The following is a 19247-nucleotide window of genomic DNA, read 5'->3' as shown; positions in this document are numbered from 1 at the left end:
TCATGACCTAAGCAAAAGTCGGACGCTTAACCGACTAAGCCACCCAGGCGCCCCATGAAGAACATTTCTTAAATATGTCAGTATTATCAGCATTAGTCATACCTGTATTTATAATTTGATTGGTGAGGTTTTTAATGAGATTAGCATTAACAGGTGCTTCATTAAGAAGAAGTCCCAATCCTGAATAGCCAACTTCTCTGAGCCGAATACGTTGTTTACTTCGTTCATAAACATTTGTGCATTTCAACATTTGTTCCATCACCTGGTTACAACAGTAATATATTCTTCTCAACACAGAGAACTAAGAACAGTCTGTCACTATTTTAAAAATAATTTAAAATTTCCTTTTTAATGGCTAAGGCTTAGATGGAAACAAACCCTATAGCCTCCAAGAACAAAGATATGTTATGAAAGAAGAAAAAGATACTTCTAGATCAATCTCATAATTTATGTAACATTTATATAACAGTTTTATCAAACTAATTTTCAAGAACAAGGAAACATTTTGTAAAGCAACACAACCATATGCTAAAATGGGAGAATGAATTAGTAATATCATTCTTCCTGAAGTAAGATCAACATTTAAAAGCAAGACACTGAAACCCTAAGGACAGAGTAATTTTAGCAGAATAATATCATGAACAATCCATATAAGGTCATTTTTGGATAAATAACATTTGATCTCCATAAAGAAAAGTTTATTTGGGCAGATGCTTTAAAGAGCAGTTATGGGGGCCACCATAATTGATAGTCATGACAGACTATGCCAGATCATTTTTATTGCACTCTTGTTTTTCAAAGTTTTGGGATTCCAAACACAGGCAATCCAAACTTGACCCCCTAAGTAGACTTTATTAACATAACACTGATGATATAAGAGGAAACAACTGCCATAGGGATTCAGACATAATGAGTAGAATAAATCATGAAAAGTAGAAATATGACTAACTCCTCTATTTTTTAACAAAAAAGGTTAAGTGCGTAGCTTCAACCAAAGCTCAAAGTGACTACTTTGGATAGCTTAACAAAATATATTTAATATCCTCTGACAAGTTACTAAACTCTCTGGCCTCAGTTTCTTTATCTGTAAATTGGGAATAATAATATGGTTTGTGCAAGGATTAAGTTAGCAATATATGAAGAATATATTACTGCCTAACAACAGTGGTGCTACATAAAGTCAGTTATTACTATTAAGTGCTAAAATGTCTGACCTGCCACGTAGACCCATGGTAAGCCTAGAGAGATGGGACAAAATGAATGAAAGGGAGTGGGAGGTGTAGGCTTCCAGTTATGAAACCAATAGGTCACAGGAATAAAAGGTACAGCACAGGGAATATAAAATACAATGGCATTGTAATACGTTATATACTGAAAGATGGTAGTTACACTTGTGGTGAGCAAAGCATAACGTATAAACATGTAGAATCACTACGTTGTATGCTCGAAACTATTATAATATTGTATGTCAGTTATGCTGAAAAAAAATTTTTTTAAAGAAGGCAAAAAAAGGGACATGAGAAGTTTTATACAGAGAATGCTATAACCAAGGAGATTTTCCACTGAAATAATTGATCAGATTACAAGACAGTTTTTAAATATTCAAATAACAAACACATGAAAAATATGCACCAAAACAAATTGAACAACTGAAAATTAGATAAAAGTAGATATGAAAAAAGAATTTACATTCATAAAATGGCTATTTATAATTCATATATTTACAAATGTCCCCAAATATAAAGATGTTTAAGAAATATTTGTACCTTAAAAATGATTTCTCTTAGTCTGTCAGAGTACTTCTGATTTAAGAGCAAGGCATAAAGTATGTCAGCATTTCCTGGTTCATACAGCAGTAAGAAAAGCTGACCTCTAGTTGGGCTGGTACGCAGAAGACTGGCAAGCATATCCAAAATTCCAAAGAGCTTTTAAAATTAAAGAAAACAAAACAAACAACCACACTCATATATGGAAGCACAAACAGAGTGGTAAACCACAGTTATTTATCTAAATCATATATACTCTAAAGTTCTAGCTTAACTGAACTATCTGAAGCCTCACAAAATAGCCCTGCCTCTTACCTCCATTATGCATTTAGCTTGTTTCCTTTTGTATATCCTCTGAATATACATATTCACCTGCAGAACCATGCCTATAGGGCTTTAATCACATGAAAAGCCATGTCTTTCATAAAGCCTTTCCTGGTCTCCTTAACATATAATATTCTCTTATACAAACCTCATAGGACTTTGTATCTCTCTTACAGATATTATCATACTATTTTTTTTGTTTCAAGGTTATTTATAAAGCTCTCTTACCTATCCTTTTCTCCATTAGGCTAAAAGAATAATAACTCATTATTATATACCTGTAATATCTTAGCATGATTCTGTGTAAGTAAGCTTTCAATAAATAACTCTTTGAACTGACCAAGAATATACCTCTGGCAATGAATCAGAGCAGGTGACAATACACCTATTATGAAATAAGGTAGCTACTCATTATTCTAAATAAAAAGAAGCTTCTAAAGTAGTCTAATCTTACAGAGAAATAGCATAAGTTAACTCATCTATATAATATTAATTATGAAGTCATGTAAGCACTGAGTACACAAAGAATACTTCATCAAAGAGCACAAAATATTTGAGCCAATATAAATTAAGGTTGCTCAAGTTTGGTGTTGAGAATCGTATACAGAAAGAACACAGAAATAGCAGTAAATATACCTGGGGCTCTATTCCTAGGTTTATCAGCTGTATGACCTTTTTTAGTCACCTAATCTCTCTGAATACATACTTCCAAATGTGCAAATGGGAAGATTACTTCCTGGTCTGTTATATCAGTGGTTAGCAAATTTTACCATGCACCATAATCACCTGGAAGACTTGGTTCAGCAGTTTTGTATTTCTAACAATTTCTCACGTAAATATGGTTAGGAATCATACACTGAGAACCACTGTCTTACAGAGTAGTTCTGAGGTATAAATGAGTAATGTATATAAAAGTATCTAAACATAGTAATATATTTATAATTTACTCTTTTTGCATAATTTTTATAAACCTATGTTAAATTCATGTTAGAAATCTGTCCAGTATCTTTGATAACAGGTAAATGTATATTATGTGGCCTATAAAAATAAGCTTCAGAACTGCCAAAACAACTATTTCCAGATACTACTTTCTAGCTAATTAAAATATTTTATTACATTACCAACTACTTCATTAAACTTTCAGTTAGGAGATAAAATTTACTTCTTCAATTGCATAATAATGTACTACACCTAATAAACACTTTATTCTTAACGTATGTTTAATATATATGTAATTTTAAAAGATGATGTTGCAACTTAAGTGCGGGGGAAAAAAAGGAGGAAAAAAGAGTATCTGAAGCATACCTGTTCTTCTTCATTGATAGCAGCTACGTAACCCATAATACTTTGTATCTCTTCATGAGTTCCACCTTTGCATAGAAAATATTTAATTAGTCCATACAAAGAAGTCCTTATTGTTCGAATGTCATCTACAGACAGCTCACTGTATTTACAATCACTCCTGAAAGAGAAAGTAAAAGTGCAAGAACTGAAATTTCAAATTTTTATATTTTAGTGCTTTTTTATACAAAAAAGATGTTTCCATGTTTCATGGTTATCTCTGTTTTTCTTTTTAAGGAAAACATTTTAAAGTCAGGAGTTGCAATGACAAAGATATAAATAGTTAAAACAGATTCTTCTTATTTATTTACTTATTAATTTATATTTTAGACACGGAGCGCACATGAGCAGGGGAGAGGAAGGAAGGGAGGGAGGGAGAGAGAGAGAGAGAGAGAGAGAAAGAGAATCTCAGAGAGAGAGAGAGAGAGAAAGAGAAAGAGAGGGAGGGAGAGAGAGAATCTCAAGCAGGCTCCAGGCTCAGTGGAGGCTCATGCAGGGCTTGATCCTGTGACCCTGGGATCATGACCTGAGCCAAAATCACGTCAAGATGCTCAAACGACTGAGCTACTCAGGCACCCCTATATAGTTTATATTTAAACAACACTAAGTGGAAGACACAGTTGTTAAGTGCTTTACACATTCTTAATTCATTTAGTTTAACCCTCAAAACAACCACATGGTGTCATAGGTTTATTATCTCCTTGTAATAGACAAGAAAACTTAAGAATAGAAAGTTAAGTAAGTTACCTACAGCCAATTAATGAAACCCAAGATTCAAACCCAATATATGTGATCCACTGTTCATCATTTTAACCTCCACATTTTCCTGTCTCTCTGAAGTTAAAGGGGATCAGAATTTCTGGAAAATAAATAATCTAGACATTCCAACCTAGCAGCAAGCAGGAAACATCAAACAGAAGGAACAAGGCCAGCATACCCATAATAAATCCTCAGTGTATCTAGGAGAAACTGCACACCATACTTCTTTCGGAAAACTCTCCGGCTATCTTTGATGATGGTAGAAAGATATTGTATATGACCTAAAATACAAAGTTCACTCTTAAATGATATGCCTAAAATAAAATCCCACAGGTAGTTATAAATTTCTAAAACAACTATAAAATCTGACCAAACAGCCTGTTCTCTCACCAATTCGGAAGGGAAAATCTCCACGGTTCCAAATACGGAAGTCAAAGAGTAAATACTGATACATTTGTTGCAGGAGCTGCATGTTTTTCTCTAATGATATCTGTTCAATTAGTAACTGAATTGCCATCAATACATTAACATCCATCAAGACGCTTGGCACCTGAAATCCAAACAGATGAGGGTTCTGTAAATTTCAGTTTAGGGGCGCCTGGGTGGCTTAGTTGGTTAAGCCTGGGACTTTCGCTTAGGTCATGATCTCACGGTTCGTGGGTTCGAGCCCCGTGTCAGGCTCTGTGCTCGGAGCCTGGAGCCTATTTCAGAGTCTGTATCTCCCTCTCTCTCTGACCCTCCCCTGCTCACGCTGTCTCTCTCTCTCTCTCCTAGAAATAAATAAAAATATTTAAAAAAAATTTCAGTTTAAATAACTATCATTTTTTTAATTAGTGTTTTTATCTGTTTTTATTTATTTTTGAAACAGAAAGAGACGGAGCATGAGCAGGGAAAGGGCAGAGAGAGAGAGGGAGACACAGAATCGAAAGCAGGCTCCAGGCTCTGGGCTGTCAGCACAGAGCCTGATGTGGGGCTCAAACTCACGGAACTGTGAGATCATGACCTGAGCTGAAGTGGACGCTTAGCCAATTAAGCCACTCAGGCACCCCTAAATAATTATCATTAAGCTACATTTAAATTCCAAATGATTAATGAAGGATATCTACTGAATATAAAAATTTTTGTTACAAAAATATAAACAGCTTAACCTTCAATTTTTCCAACAACTACTAGAACATATTTTCCTAATGTCCTATTTCTAAAATCATCTTAAATTTATCAGATATCCCAAATACCAATGTTAACAAAGTCCTATATATCAAAGATTATACACTGTTTTATGTAAGATGACTAACTCATGTAAAAAGGTGATTAAGAGTAGATTTATAATGCCTGCTTGTGAAATAAAATTACATCCACTAATATAAATGAAGCCATAATAATGTAATTTAAAAAAACATTTTCTTAGTAAGAAGAAAAACTCTAAAGACACACTGCTAATTATAATCATTAGCCACATCTGCAAATGTATTAACTTTGTGCTCACCTTCTGAAGTAAGGCACCAAGGGTGGCAACTCCATGGGAGTGAATAAGATTGTCCTGGTTGATAGGATGTCTTTGAATAAAGTGTTTCACAATCAAGATAAATGTTGCAATTAGATTTCTCTCTAATCTTGACTCTGAGGAATTGTAAACATGTCATTAATTATCATAATTACTCTGTATCATCTTGATAACACATTTTCTATCTCATATTGCATATAGTAACAAACAAGATTATGGCTGAGCAATTTGTCTCCAAAGGTCGCGTTAGAATACAAGTATCAGAGAAAGCAGCAACTGCACATTGTACACTTGCATGCACATGCAAATACTTTCTCTACCATAAATTTAGCAATGCTGTCACATTTTCATTAACAGTACAAACTGAGGACAGTCAAGAGTAAAACCAACATCTTAATTTGACTGAAATATTAATCACCTCTTTAAATTACACTAGTAAAATTAGGAATAGGCTCCTTCAGCTACAAATAGTTAAATTTCTTCCTAATGGTGGCAAGACATTTTAATCTATTTTTCAATTAATTTCTCAAATTTCTCAATGACTATTGTGTGTTAATTTCATCTTAATACCTGAAGCCTTCGTGGAGGTCAATACTACCCAGTCTCCTTCTATAGGTGTTATCAATTCAGAAACTGTACTTTCATTCATTCTTTCAGAAATTTGTCCTTCACCAAAGTGGCTGATTTGTTCCAACAGAGGGAACAGTACATTTAATCCACCTATGCAGTTTATGATGTCCTGAAAAAGAAAATCACAATCTTTTAATCTTATAAAAAAAGGGGAGTTTTGTCCTTTAATAGCCTCACAGCATGTATGACATTAAAAATGTGCTAAACTTTCAGGCAATGTAAGGACAGCCTTAAGTTAAAGGAACCCTAATTCAGGGAGATGCTTTACAGAGTAGCCACAGGGTGTGAAGGCGCAGGGTGGGGGGGCACCTGGGCGGCTCCACAGGTTAAGCATCCTACTCTTGATCTCAGCTCAGGTCTTGATCTCAGGGTTGAGAGTTCAAGCCCTATGTTGGGCTCCATGCTAGTCATGAAGCCCACTTATAAAAAAAAAAAAGTAGCCAGGGGGGAGGGGAGGTCACCATAATCAATACTCAAGAAAGACTATGCCAGAGCATTTTTACCACACCTTTGTTTTCCCAAGTTTAGGGATTCCAAACACAAGCAATCTAAACTTGACCCCATAAGTAGACTTTATAATGTAACACTAATGATATAAGAGGAAAAAACTGTCATAAGGCAATTAAGTATACTAAAATAAATTAAGAAAAAAATGCATTTGGTGGTAGAAATATGACTGATTCCTCTACTTTTAGTTAACAAAAAAGTTGAAGTGGGTGACTTTTTTTTTTTCAGTGAAGCCATGTGAAAGTTTATTAGAAAGATTGCTTTCTGGTGATGAAAAGTGAGGACCCCCCCACACACACCTTAATTATGTTCCTCTAATCCTGTGGTTTATATATCCTAGATTTAACCCACTTTTTGTTTCTATATCTCACACTTCCCTAACTATTCAACTCAATCAGCACGGGTTGAACGATTACCATATGCCTGCCCTTGTGCCGGGTGCTCTGGGGAACACTGCCATATTGTTTATTGACTCCAGAAAACAAGAAAATTCATCATCAGCTAAAGTATTGAAGAACAGTGTGTGAGAGGAGAAGTTCAGATGACATACTGGTTATGAGCACAAACGGGTCTGAATTTATTCAGTGATTCCAGCCTGGGAACACACACCGCTAGAAGATGGACTTTCTTGGCCATACCGAACAGACGCCAAGGCATTTATCAACCAGAAGGACTGCCTAACAGTAGCTTTTAATTTTTTTTTTAATAGTTTATTTATTTTTGAGACAGAGAGAGACAGAGCATGAGTGGGGGAAGGGTGGAGAAGGAGACACAGAATCTAAAACAGGCTCCAGGCTCCTAGCTGTCAGCACAGAGCCTGACGCAGGGCTCGAGCTCATGAACCGGGAGATCATGACCTGAGCCGAAGTTGAAAGCTTAACTGACTGAGCCACCCAGGCGCCCTGAAGTAGGTGACTTTAAAATGACTATTTTGAGGGGCGCCTGGGTGGCTTAGTTGGTTAAGCGTCCGACTTTCGCTTAGGTCATGATCTTGCGGTTCGTGGGTTCGAGCCCCGCGTCGGGCTCTGTGCTGACTGCCAGCTCGGAGCCTGGAGCCTGTTTCCGTCTGTGACTCCCTCTCTCTCTGACCCTCCCCTGCTCACGCTGTCTCTCTCTGTCTCCTAGAAATAAATAAAAACATTAAAAAAAAAAAAAATTTAAAATGACTATTTTGAATAGCTTAACAAAGACAGTCCATATTCTTTGACAAGTTAGTAATCTCTCTGGCCTGAGTTTCTTCATCTGTAAAATGAGGATGATAACAATTCCCACTTTGTAAAGTTGCTACCAGGATTAAGTAAGCTAATAAATGAAAATGAACTGGTACTACCCACTCAAGGTTAGCCATTATTAACTACTAAAATGTTCTGATCTGCCATGCAGATATAGTTTCATTCTTTACACAACCCTCTTCATACTTTTTGTCTGTTTTTCATGCTAATTTTTTTTATACTTAAAAAAATATTTTAACCTTGAGAGAGAGAGAGAGAGAGACAGAATGCGCGTATACACACACGCAAGCAGGGGAAGGGCAGAGAGAAAGGTGGACAGAGGATCTGAAGCAAGCCCTGTGCTGACAGCAGTGAGCTCGATGCAAGGCTTGAACTCACGAACCACGAGATCATGACTTGGGTTGGAGGCTCAACCAAATGAGCTACCCAGTCACCCCTTTCATTCTGAATTTTAAAAGCTATGTATAGTAAGCAAATTAACTTTTTGGATGGCAAGTATTATTTTTCCAGTTGTCATGTCACTTTTTCTGTGCTTGATTTTGCTGCAGTATAAAAATACAATGATCGTTTTCTTATTAATTCTGATCCCATATGATTTCCCCATAGCTGTAACTCCAAGGCACAAAAAATTACTTTGATTTCAAGTATAATGTATGGCACTGATTCTCAGCTTTCTCTATATAAGTAATATATGAGAACTAGCCTTGTAAAACCAATCTTACAAGTGACAATAAAAGTTAACTTATGAAAGGGTAAACATCATAGATCTTACTATTTTAACAGATATGATTAAGTGGTCTTATCTCAAAGTCAAAGAGAAAAATGCTTTATACCACATGAATATGAGACTAACATTAACTGATGGATTCATTTTTACACAGGCAGAATTATCCCAAAGATGTCTGTTCCATTGAAACAGTAAGCATATTTGACTGGTGTTAACTGAGGACAAGATAAAAGGGATTTTTTTGCTGATTTATCAGCAAGTCTCCTTATGATATCTTTTATATTTCTTTTCATTTTACTTAAACTATAGTTTATATTTAAGATCTTTTAGAAACAGGGTATCTATGACTTGACTTTCACAGTAATCTAAATAACCTTTATTAATTTAATCACTCAGTCAAAATGTTACTGCATATCCCTGTACCAGACACTGGTGAAAAAAGCAGTGGTATCTCTTTTCAAAGTTCTTGAGGACCACCAGAGATACAAGCTCTAAATTATCAAGCATATTACTATTCACCACAATAAGTGAAATGATAAACTATTACAAGTATATTCAAGACAACAGTTAATTCAGTTTTGGAAAATAAGCAGAGGCCTCTAGATAGAACCAAAAATACTATGTCCAACTGTCATGTATATGAGGTACATCCAGAAGGCAGACAAGATATGACAGCTCCAGAGGGCAATGTGCAGAAGAGGAAAATTCACTTATCTTTAGTCTCAGGGAGGAAAGATCTAAGTGTGTTAAAAGCTAATAGACAGGAGACTGTGGACAGAAGTATGTGATACAGGAGAAAAGGGATAATAAATGATGTCTCTGAGAAGGTCAGGAAAGGTTGAAATCTGCTACATAGTTTTAGAGATTAAATACTTTAAAAGTGGAGCAATGATTTTAAGGCAATATTATTTTTCTTAAGGAAATTGTTACACAGTTTAAGGAGATAACTAAGTTTCAAGAAAATTAGTCATTCAACTACTTAACTGTTTATACCTTAAATGGTATATCTTGCCTGCAAACATTTTCAATGGGACTTATTATTCAGATCGATCTGGTGGTGCTTAAAAGATAAACTCTTTGGGGCACCTGGGTAGCTAAATCAGTTAAGCGTCTGATTTCAGCTCAGGTCATGATCCCCCTGTCCATGAGTTCAAGCCCCGCATCAGGCTATGTGCTTCAGACATGAAGCACTATGTCTCCCTCTCTCTCTGCCCCTCCCCCACTCATGCTCTTTCTGTCTCAGAAATGAATAAATGCTGGGGCGCCTGGGTGGCTTAGTCGGTTAAGCGTCTGACTTTCGCTTAGGTCATGATCTCACAGTTCGTGGGTTCGAGCCCCGCGTCGGGCTCTGTGCTGACTGCCAGCTCAGAGCCTGGAGCCTATTTCAGAGTCTGTATCTCCTTCTCTCTCTGACCCTCCCCTGCTCACGCTGTCTCTCTCTCTCTCTCCTAGAAATAAATAAAAATATTTTTTAAAAAAAGTGAATAAATGCTAAAAAAATTTTTTTAAAGATAAAACTCTTTAAAAGTATTTGTAAACTTATATAATACGTTGCTTATCATTAACTTACCTTAATGTCCCAGTTCACTACTTTGTTTCCTGTTAATCTTCCATGCAAACAATTAGTAGATAAATCAAGACAGATTGAATTTTTGCAGGCCTAAGAATAAAGTAAAATATAGCAAACAGCTAAACACGATGAGGATAAAAATGTAATCTTAACTATATATGAAACATTTCACCGTAATTTAAAAGGTATATAGTGTAGTCAATGATAAAATGTTTACAACATGAAGTTTAGTACTACTATTCTCGTTGCCTCTTAAAAGAATCAGGGACTAGATTCTAAAGCACTTACTCATCAAAAGCAGGTCACTTCTGCTTGTCACCTGATAGAAGAGCTATAGCAACAACTTACTAACCAATCACGAGTTTACAATTTTTTCTCTTTTAAATACAAATTGATGGTGGCCAGAGGGGATGGGAGGGGAGGGGAAAGGAATAAGGTGGGAAGTGATGGGCAAAATCAGTGAAAGGGAGTGGGGGATCCAGACTTCCAGTTACGAAATGAGTAAGTCACAGGAATGAAAGGTACAGCACAGGAAATACAGTCAGTGCTATTGTAATAGTGCTGTATGGTGACAGATGGTAACTACACTTGTGGTGATCATAGCATAATATACAGACTTCTCAAATCACCATGTTGTACACCTGAAACTAATGTTACACTGTATGTCAACTATACTTCAACAAAAAAGTTTGGCGGGGTGGATGCCTGGGTGGCTCAGTCAGGTAAAAGTGTCTGACTTGGGCTCAGGTCATTATCTCGAGCTTCAAGAGTTCGAGCCCTGTGTCAGGCTCTATGCTGGAGCCCATTTCCAATTCTGTGTCTCCCTCTCTTTGGCCCTTCCATACTTGAACTCTCTCTTCCTCTCTCAAAAGTAAACATCAAAAAAAGGTTTAACACATAATTTTTTAATCCTATAAAGTTAAAAAAAATTAAACTTTTAAACCAATTTATGCAAACAGATTTTTGGCTCTTTATATATTTTTAATTGATTTATTTATTTTGAGAGTGAGCGAGCAGGGTAGGGGTAGAGAGAGAGGCAAGTGGGACTCGATCCCAAGAATCGTGAGATCATGACCTGAGCTGAAATCAAGAGTTGGATGCTTAACCGACTGAGCCACTTAGGTGCCCCATATTTAGGGTCTTTAACAAATTCAGTGTTTTATTCCCATGAGCAATTCCCTAGGCATAATTTCAGTGGTACACATAAAATATGTGATTAAAACATGAGATATAGAAATCACAAAACAGGGGCACATCAGTGGCTCAGCTGGTTAAGCATCTGACTTCAGCTCAGGTCATGATCTCACAGTTTGTGGGCTCAAGCCCTGCACTGAGCTCCGTGCTGATGGTGCAGAGCCTGCTTGGGATTTTCTCTCCCTTCCTTCCTCTCTCTCTGTCCGTTCCCCATCTCTCTCAAAAAAATTAATAAATAAACTTTAAAAAGTCACAAAACAGAAAAACATACCATGATATAAAATTCCAATCACAGACATAAGATACTTTTCCTTCATGTTATTGACTATTCTGTATATATTCATATTACAAGTCTAGTCTCCAATTCTAGAAACTGTTAAATGTATTTGTTAACCTCCTTGAAGGATTATAAAGCATATAACTTCACATTCAATCTGTGACTTTGCAGATAATGAAGCATGCCTGAAATCAATCACCACTCAAACAAAAAAAAAACTACTACAAATTTTAGCATAAATGATGCATCAGTTGCTTTCCTCTTAAGGCAACTGAGAAAAAAATGTTTTAATAAAACAAATGGAAATTGACTATATTAGTCTCAAAGACAGAAATGTCTTCTCCCATTACTACTTTTAGTTTGGGTACTGTGTATCTATGATCTGTCCTCATACAATACATCTTCTAATAGCATGACTGCCTCTCATCTCCTATCCCTCCAATCCTACTTTCACAGTGCAGCTTGAGACCTTTTTCTAAAATGAAAATCTTATCATATTTTGTTCTTCTGCTTAAAATCCTATCCATTGCCTACTACTTAGCCTATCACTGGAGGTTTGCTATCATCTGGCCTCTCCTCGCCCTCTAATTTCATTTCCTGACGTCTCCTCTTCCTGCTTGCTTAGTACCCTAAACCCAAATTATATGTAGATCCCACTTTTATAGTCTATGCCTTTGTAGGTGCCGCTTGCTATGCCTGGCACATCCCTTCTCAACCCTGCCTTTTAAAACATAAATCAAACCATCTTATCTATTATCTTCTAGCCTCCTGAAAGAACTAAATACTCACACCTTTATATTCTCACTCTATTTTGTACATAATTCCAACACAGAAATATTGTATAGTGGTTAAGGATATGCATTGAACAAGCTGAGTTCTAACTCCAGCACTACCACTCACTAGATTTATGAGGGTAGAGAAGTTGCTTATTTTTACTGAGCCTCAGGAAACTAGAGCTTGTAAAAGACACAGGTAATACCATATACCTCTTAGAGTTAGAGTTTTTATGAAGATTAAGTGAAATAATACATATAAGACTTTTAGTGTAGTGCTTAATATTAGGTAAATGCCCAATAAATGGTAGCTAAAAAGAAAAATACTCATAAAATTACATTGTACTCATTCTTTTTACATATTTACTTCAGTTTAGTTTATAAGTTTCTTAAAGCCAGGCCCTTACTTCTTTTCATCTCTGTATCTTAAAAGTTCAGCACAATTCTTGGCATGGAGAAGACACTCAAAAAATTATAAACAATGGATGATTCAACAACTCCTACAAATGACTACAAAAATGAAAAACTGTTGACTCTTAAAAATTCCTCATAAATAGTTTTTCTCAAACTAGCATTTGTTAAATAAGTAAGAGTAAAAAACAGAATGTGTTCTATGCTCAAATAACTGGTGAAAGAGTAGGATAAAACAAAAGTAAACTAGTTTGTTTTTTTTTAAGATTTTTCAAGTATATAATCAATCTCCAAAATGGATACACAGAATACAGCATTTCCCCAAATTCTGTTAACCACAGAACCCTTTTATCATGATATATCACCATTTTCAAAAAATATTCCTCCAAAAAACTGTTTTATTGATATATCTGTCATACTGAGTCTCTTGAGGAAAAACAGTAATATCTATTTTCTTATTAGAGGATTTTTACTATTGGAATTAGTAAAAATTAGCAAATTTTAGTAAAAATTAGCAAAATTCAGTAAAATTCAACCTAATGTTATCAAGTTGAAATCTGAAAAGAGAATATGACAAACCTAATGCCAAAAAGACTCAAGTTAGCCACCACATATCTAGAACATGCTATATATATTAGTGAGATTAAATACAATGTTTTCTATCTATTTATAATAAAGTGACAGATAGATAGATAGTGACAGATTGTAAGTGATAGACAGTTAAAGTGAAAATAAGTAGTATATGATATAGCCACTGCCAAGAAAATAAAGTCAAGTTCAGTAAACAAACATATCTTTGGAAAAAATTTAGTGTTATAAAAGGCAAACACTAAAAAAGAGGCCTAAAAGACTTTATAACCAATGCAAGGCATGAACCTTGATCCAGACTTAAGTTTTTTAAAAGGCTAAACAAAATATTTGAGAAAGTTGGGAAAATTTGAATGTGCTATACAGTACATAAATTATTGATAATTTTCCTAGGTAGGTTAATGATTATATAAACACATAGCTGCATTGATAACTATGTCAATGTTATCACTGCAGTCTTTCACAAAAGACTGGCAACAGATGTCAAGAGGTGTGGCAAAATGTTAATAATTGGTGAATTCAGGTGGAGAGTAGAGAATACATGATTTCACCTTACCATTCTTTCAACTGCTCTCTAACCTTGAAATTATTCAAAATAAAAATTCAGGGGAAATACAAATGATAGGTAAATTTTATTAGGTCAGATATCACAAATAAGTATTAAAATAATAAGTTATGACCATGTACTAGCTGGCTAAACTAGAAAAAAAATTTCATAGTGTATAATCTCACAAACAAAAGCATTTTCTGGGTCAATGTAACATTTAGTATAATAAAGGCAACTGATACTGTTTGTGCCACTTTCCCTTTTCTTCCCCTCAGTTCTTTCTCTCAGATTCTATGGACCTCAATTATTTTCACTAGGTAGGTCTTTGAAGGAAAAAGGACTATGTATGCTATGCATATATGTAGTTTTTTTTTTTTTTCTCCTTCTGAAGTAAACATTTCATTTTTCTGGTTTGTTTTCTTGTTAGTATTACATTTAAAAAAGTAAACAAAAAATGTTAACCATAATTCTGTTTAATTTCTCCTTCCAAAAAACTGGGATAAGTTTAAACAGTTTCATTTACTGAAGTCAATTCATTAGTATAAATTCCCACTACCATGATTCCCACTCATACTACTAGGAAGACATAATCATAACATTTGAATCCTAGTTGAGAGTTGCACCTTAATTTTTACTGCTTCTCCTCTTCCCTTGAATATCAGTAATTTTTAATGGTAATTCAAGATCATCCTTTTCAATTATCCATTGAAATGACAAAAGGAACAAGAAAGGAATTTTTTTTTTGTAACAGCAAAGTTATAGTAGATACAGTCCATGCATTCACTCTCACCTTTGCAGTATAGTGAAGAAGGATGTTACCAGACAGGTCAGCCATGTCAGACTCTTGAAATTTCCAAGGGCTTAAACAGTTTGGACCTGAAAATTATTTACACACACATACATAAACACCACTGAAATTTTTGGCCTCCTTGCTTCTGTGTAATCAAAATAAAACTTAAAATTAAGCTGTTCCTCCCTCTAGAAGTTCCTCCCTATACAAGTTCAAAAAGATGGAGATCATACCATACATATTTTCAGACAACAACACTATGAAACTTGAAATCAACCACAAGGAATAATTTGGAAAGGCAATGAAAATTTGGAAATTACAGAATACTAAAGAATGAATGGGTTATCTAAGAAATTAAAGAAGAAATTGAAAAGTACATGGAAGCCAATGAAAATGATAACACCATAGCCCAAACCCTCTGGGATGTAGGGAAGGTGGTCAGAAGAGGGAAGTATATAGCAATATAGACCTTCCTTAAGAAGGAAGAAAGGTCTCAGATACAAAACCTAACCTTACACCTCAAAGAGCTGGTAAAAAAACAAAACAAAACAAAAAAACAGCAAAAAAAGAAAAAACCACCCCAAACCAGCAGAGGATGGGAAATAATTACGATTAGAGCAGAAACAATAGAAGAGATCAATGAAACCAGGAGCTGGTTCTTTGAAAGAATTAACAAAACTGATTAACCCCTAGCCAGTCTGATCAAAAAGAAAAAGGAAAAGTCCCAAATAAATAAAATAAAAAATGAAAGAGGAGAGATCACAACCAATACTGCAGAAATACAAACAATAATAAGAGAATATTATGAGTAATGATATGCCAACAAATTGGGCAATCTAAAAGAAATGGCAAATTCCTAGAAACATATAAACTACCAAAACTGAAACAGGAAGAAATAGAGAATTTGAAAAGAGTGATAACCAGTAAAGAAATTGAATAGGTAATCAAAAACCTCCCAAAAAACAAAGGTCCAGAGCCAGATGGCTTTCCAAGGGTATTTTACCAAACATTTAAAGAAGAGTTAACTCCTGTTCTTTTGAAGCTATATCAAAAAGTAGAAATGGAAGGAAAACTTCCAAACTCATTCTATGAGGCCAGCATTACCTTGATCTCAAAACCAGACAAAGACCTCACTAAAAAGGAGAATTATAGACCAATTTCCCTGATAAACATGGATGCAAAAATTCTCAACAAAATAGTAGCCAATTGGATCCGACAATACATTAAAGGAATTATTGACCATGACCAAGTGGGATTTATACCTGAGAGGCTGGTTCAATATCCACAAATCAATCAATGTGATACAGGATATTAATAAAAGAAAGGATAACAACTACATGATCTTCTCAATAGACACAGAGAAAGCATCTGACAATATACAGCATCCCTTCTTGATAAAAACCCTCAAGAAAGTAGGGATAGAAGGATTATATATTTCTGATCCTAAAAACCTTACATGAAAGACCCACTGCTAATATCATCTTCAATGGGGAAAAACTGAAAGCTTTTCACCTAAGGTCAGGAACATGACAAGGATGTCCACTCTCACCACTGTTATTCAACATAGTATTGGAAATTCTAGCATCAGCAATCAGACAACACAAAGGAATAAAAAGCATACAAACTGGCAAGGAAGAAGTCAAACTTTCACTCTTTGCAGATAACATGATACTCTATAAGGAAAACCCAAAGATTCCACCAAGAAACTGCTAGACCTGATTAATAAATTTAGCAAAGTCACAGGATATAAAATCAATGCATAGAAATCACCTGCATTTCTATACACCAATAAGGAAGGAGCAGAAAGGAAAATCAAGGAATCAATCCCACTTACAATTTCACCAAAACCCATATAAACCTAATCAAAAAGGTAAAAAAATCTATACACTGAAAATTACAGGGGATCCTGGGTGGCTTAGTCGGTTAAGCGTCCAACTTTCGCTTAGGTCATGATCTCGCGGTCTGTGGGTTCGAGCCCCGCGTCGGGCTCTGTGCTGACTGCCAGCTCAGAGCCTGGAGCCTGTTTCAGTCTGTGACTCCCTCACTCTCTGACCCTCCCCTGCTCACGCTGTCTCTCTCTCTCTCCCCTAGAAATAAATAAAAAAAAAAACACATTAAAAAAAAAAGAAAATTATACAAAGCTTATGACAGAAACTGAAGAAGACACAAAAAAAAACTGGAAAAATAATCCATGTTCATGGATTAGAAGTACAAATATTGTTAAAATGTCTATACTACCCAAAGCAATCTACATATTCAAAGCAATACTCATCAGAATAATTCCAGCATTCTTTACAGAGCTAGAACAAATAATCCTAAAATGTGTATGGAGTCAGAAAATACCCCAAATAGCCAAAGCTGGAGGCATCACAATTCCAGACATCAAGATGTATCACAAAGCTGTTATCAAGACAGTAAGGTACTGACACAAAACAGACACACAGGTCAATGGAACAGAACAGAGAACCCAGAAATGGACCCACAAACATATAGCCAACTAATCTTTGACAAAACAGGGAAGAATATCCAATGGAATAAAGACAGTCTCTTCAACAAATAGTACTGGGAAAACTGGACAGTGACATACAGAAGAATGAACCTAACTACTTTGTTATACCATACACAAAAATAAACTCAAAATGGATGAAAGGCCTAATTTTAAGACAGGAAGCCATCAAGCAGGCAAAAACCTCTTTGACCTTGCCTGCAGCAACTTCTTACTCAACACAGCTCCGGAGGCAAGGGAAACAAAAGCAAAAGTGAACTACTGTGAAGAGGAAAAGCTTCTGCACAGCGAAGGAAGCAATCAGCAAAACTAAAAAGCAACCTACAGAATGGGAGAAGATATCTTAATGGCATATCAGATAAAGGGTTTGTATCCAAAATCTTTAAAGAACTTATCAAACTCAACACCTAAAAAAAATAATCCAGTGAAGAAATGGGCAGAAGACAGGAATAGGCACTTTTCTAAAGAAGACATCCAGATGGCTAACATACCCATGAAAAAATGCTCAACATCACTCATCAGAAGGGAAATATAAATCAAAACCACAATGAGGTATCACCTCACACCAGTCAGAATGGCTAAAATTAACAACTCAGGCAACAAGAGATGCTGGTGAGGATGTAGAGAAAAAGGAACCTTTTTGCACTGTGGATGGGAATGCAAACTGGTGCAGCCACTCTGGAAAACAGTACGGAGGCTCCTCAAAAAAATTAAAAATAGAACTACCCTATGACCCAACAATTGCATGACTAGGTATTTATCCAAAGGATACAAGTGTGTTGTTTCAAAAGGGAACATGCACCCCGATGTTTATAGCAGAACTATCAACAGCAGCCAAAGTATGGAAAGAGCCCAAGTGTCCATCAATAGGTGAACAGATAAAGAAGACGTGGTATATATACACAATGGAATATTATTCAGCAACCAAAAAGAATGAAATCTTGTCATAAGCAACAACGTGGTTGGAACTAGAGCAGAATTAATCAGAGAAAGACAAATATCATATGACCTGACTCATATGAGGAATATAAGGTACAAAACAAGACAAACATGAGGGAAGGGAAGCAAAAATAATATAAAAACAAGGAGGTGGACAAAACATAAGAGACACTTAAATACAGAGAACAAACTCAAGGTTGTTTGAGGGGTTGTGGGTAGCGGGATGGACTAACTGGGCAAGGACATTAAGGAGACACTTGTTGGGATGAGCACTGGGTGTTTGTTACACGTAGGGGATGAATCACTGGATTTTACTCCTGAAATCATTATTGCATATATGCTAACCTGGAAGTAAATTTTAAAAAATAATAATAATAATTAAACAATTATTTAACAATATGAATTCTTTGGTTTGTTTTCTTTTGTTTTTTGGGAAATCATTCTCTGACTATTCCAACATAATATGAATTCTTAAAATTAGCATATATACAACACTGCCATCAATTTTAACAGTTGAATAACAAGAATCATGACACATATAATATAGTACATGATATTTGGTTGTTTTTTCTATTTTTCCTTTTATTAAAGTAAGCTTGTTAAATAAATAAATAATTAAGATTAACATTAAGCAGTTTCAAGCTACTCAATATAGTTAAAACATACTACCAAAATGAACTTTATTTGGTATCACCTTCAATTTGTCTAAAACTAGAAAAGTTATGGGGTTGTTCAATCTCCACTACAGAAAGGAAATTGTATATGGCATTAAAAACCTAATATCAAACATAACAAAATTTATTTATTATTTGTTAAGTAATTTAAATTTAGAAGACAAAATAGCAAAACAACCAACAATGTG

The 19247-nt window shown here is 35.2% G+C and overlaps 1 protein-coding gene across 9 annotated transcripts in view; it reads right to left on the bottom strand.

Moving 5' to 3' along the window:
* NBEAL1 (neurobeachin like 1) overlaps nucleotides 1-19247 on the bottom strand; it is a 174880-nt gene that overhangs the window by 90199 nt on the left and 65434 nt on the right. For all 9 annotated transcript variants that reach the window (XM_077747670.1, XM_077747675.1, XM_077747676.1 and 6 more), the window contains 9 exons: nucleotides 14941-15026; nucleotides 10361-10450; nucleotides 6265-6433; nucleotides 5677-5810; nucleotides 4581-4740; nucleotides 4369-4471; nucleotides 3396-3552; nucleotides 1767-1925; nucleotides 103-262 (listed from right to left, as the gene is read on the bottom strand). In XM_077747670.1, the coding sequence (XP_077603796.1) occupies nucleotides 103-262; nucleotides 1767-1925; nucleotides 3396-3552; nucleotides 4369-4471; nucleotides 4581-4740; nucleotides 5677-5810; nucleotides 6265-6433; nucleotides 10361-10450; nucleotides 14941-15026 (1218 nt within the window). The remainder of the gene's footprint in view (nucleotides 1-102; nucleotides 263-1766; nucleotides 1926-3395; nucleotides 3553-4368; nucleotides 4472-4580; nucleotides 4741-5676; nucleotides 5811-6264; nucleotides 6434-10360; nucleotides 10451-14940; nucleotides 15027-19247) is intronic.

This window comes from Crocuta crocuta, unplaced genomic scaffold (assembly GCF_008692635.1).
Source record: "Crocuta crocuta isolate KB4526 unplaced genomic scaffold, BGI_CrCroc_1.0 scaffold159, whole genome shotgun sequence".
Classification (NCBI taxonomy): Eukaryota; Metazoa; Chordata; class Mammalia; order Carnivora; family Hyaenidae; genus Crocuta; species Crocuta crocuta.
Note: the sequence above shows the minus strand (reverse complement) of the source record. Positions and strands in the feature narration are given on the sequence as shown.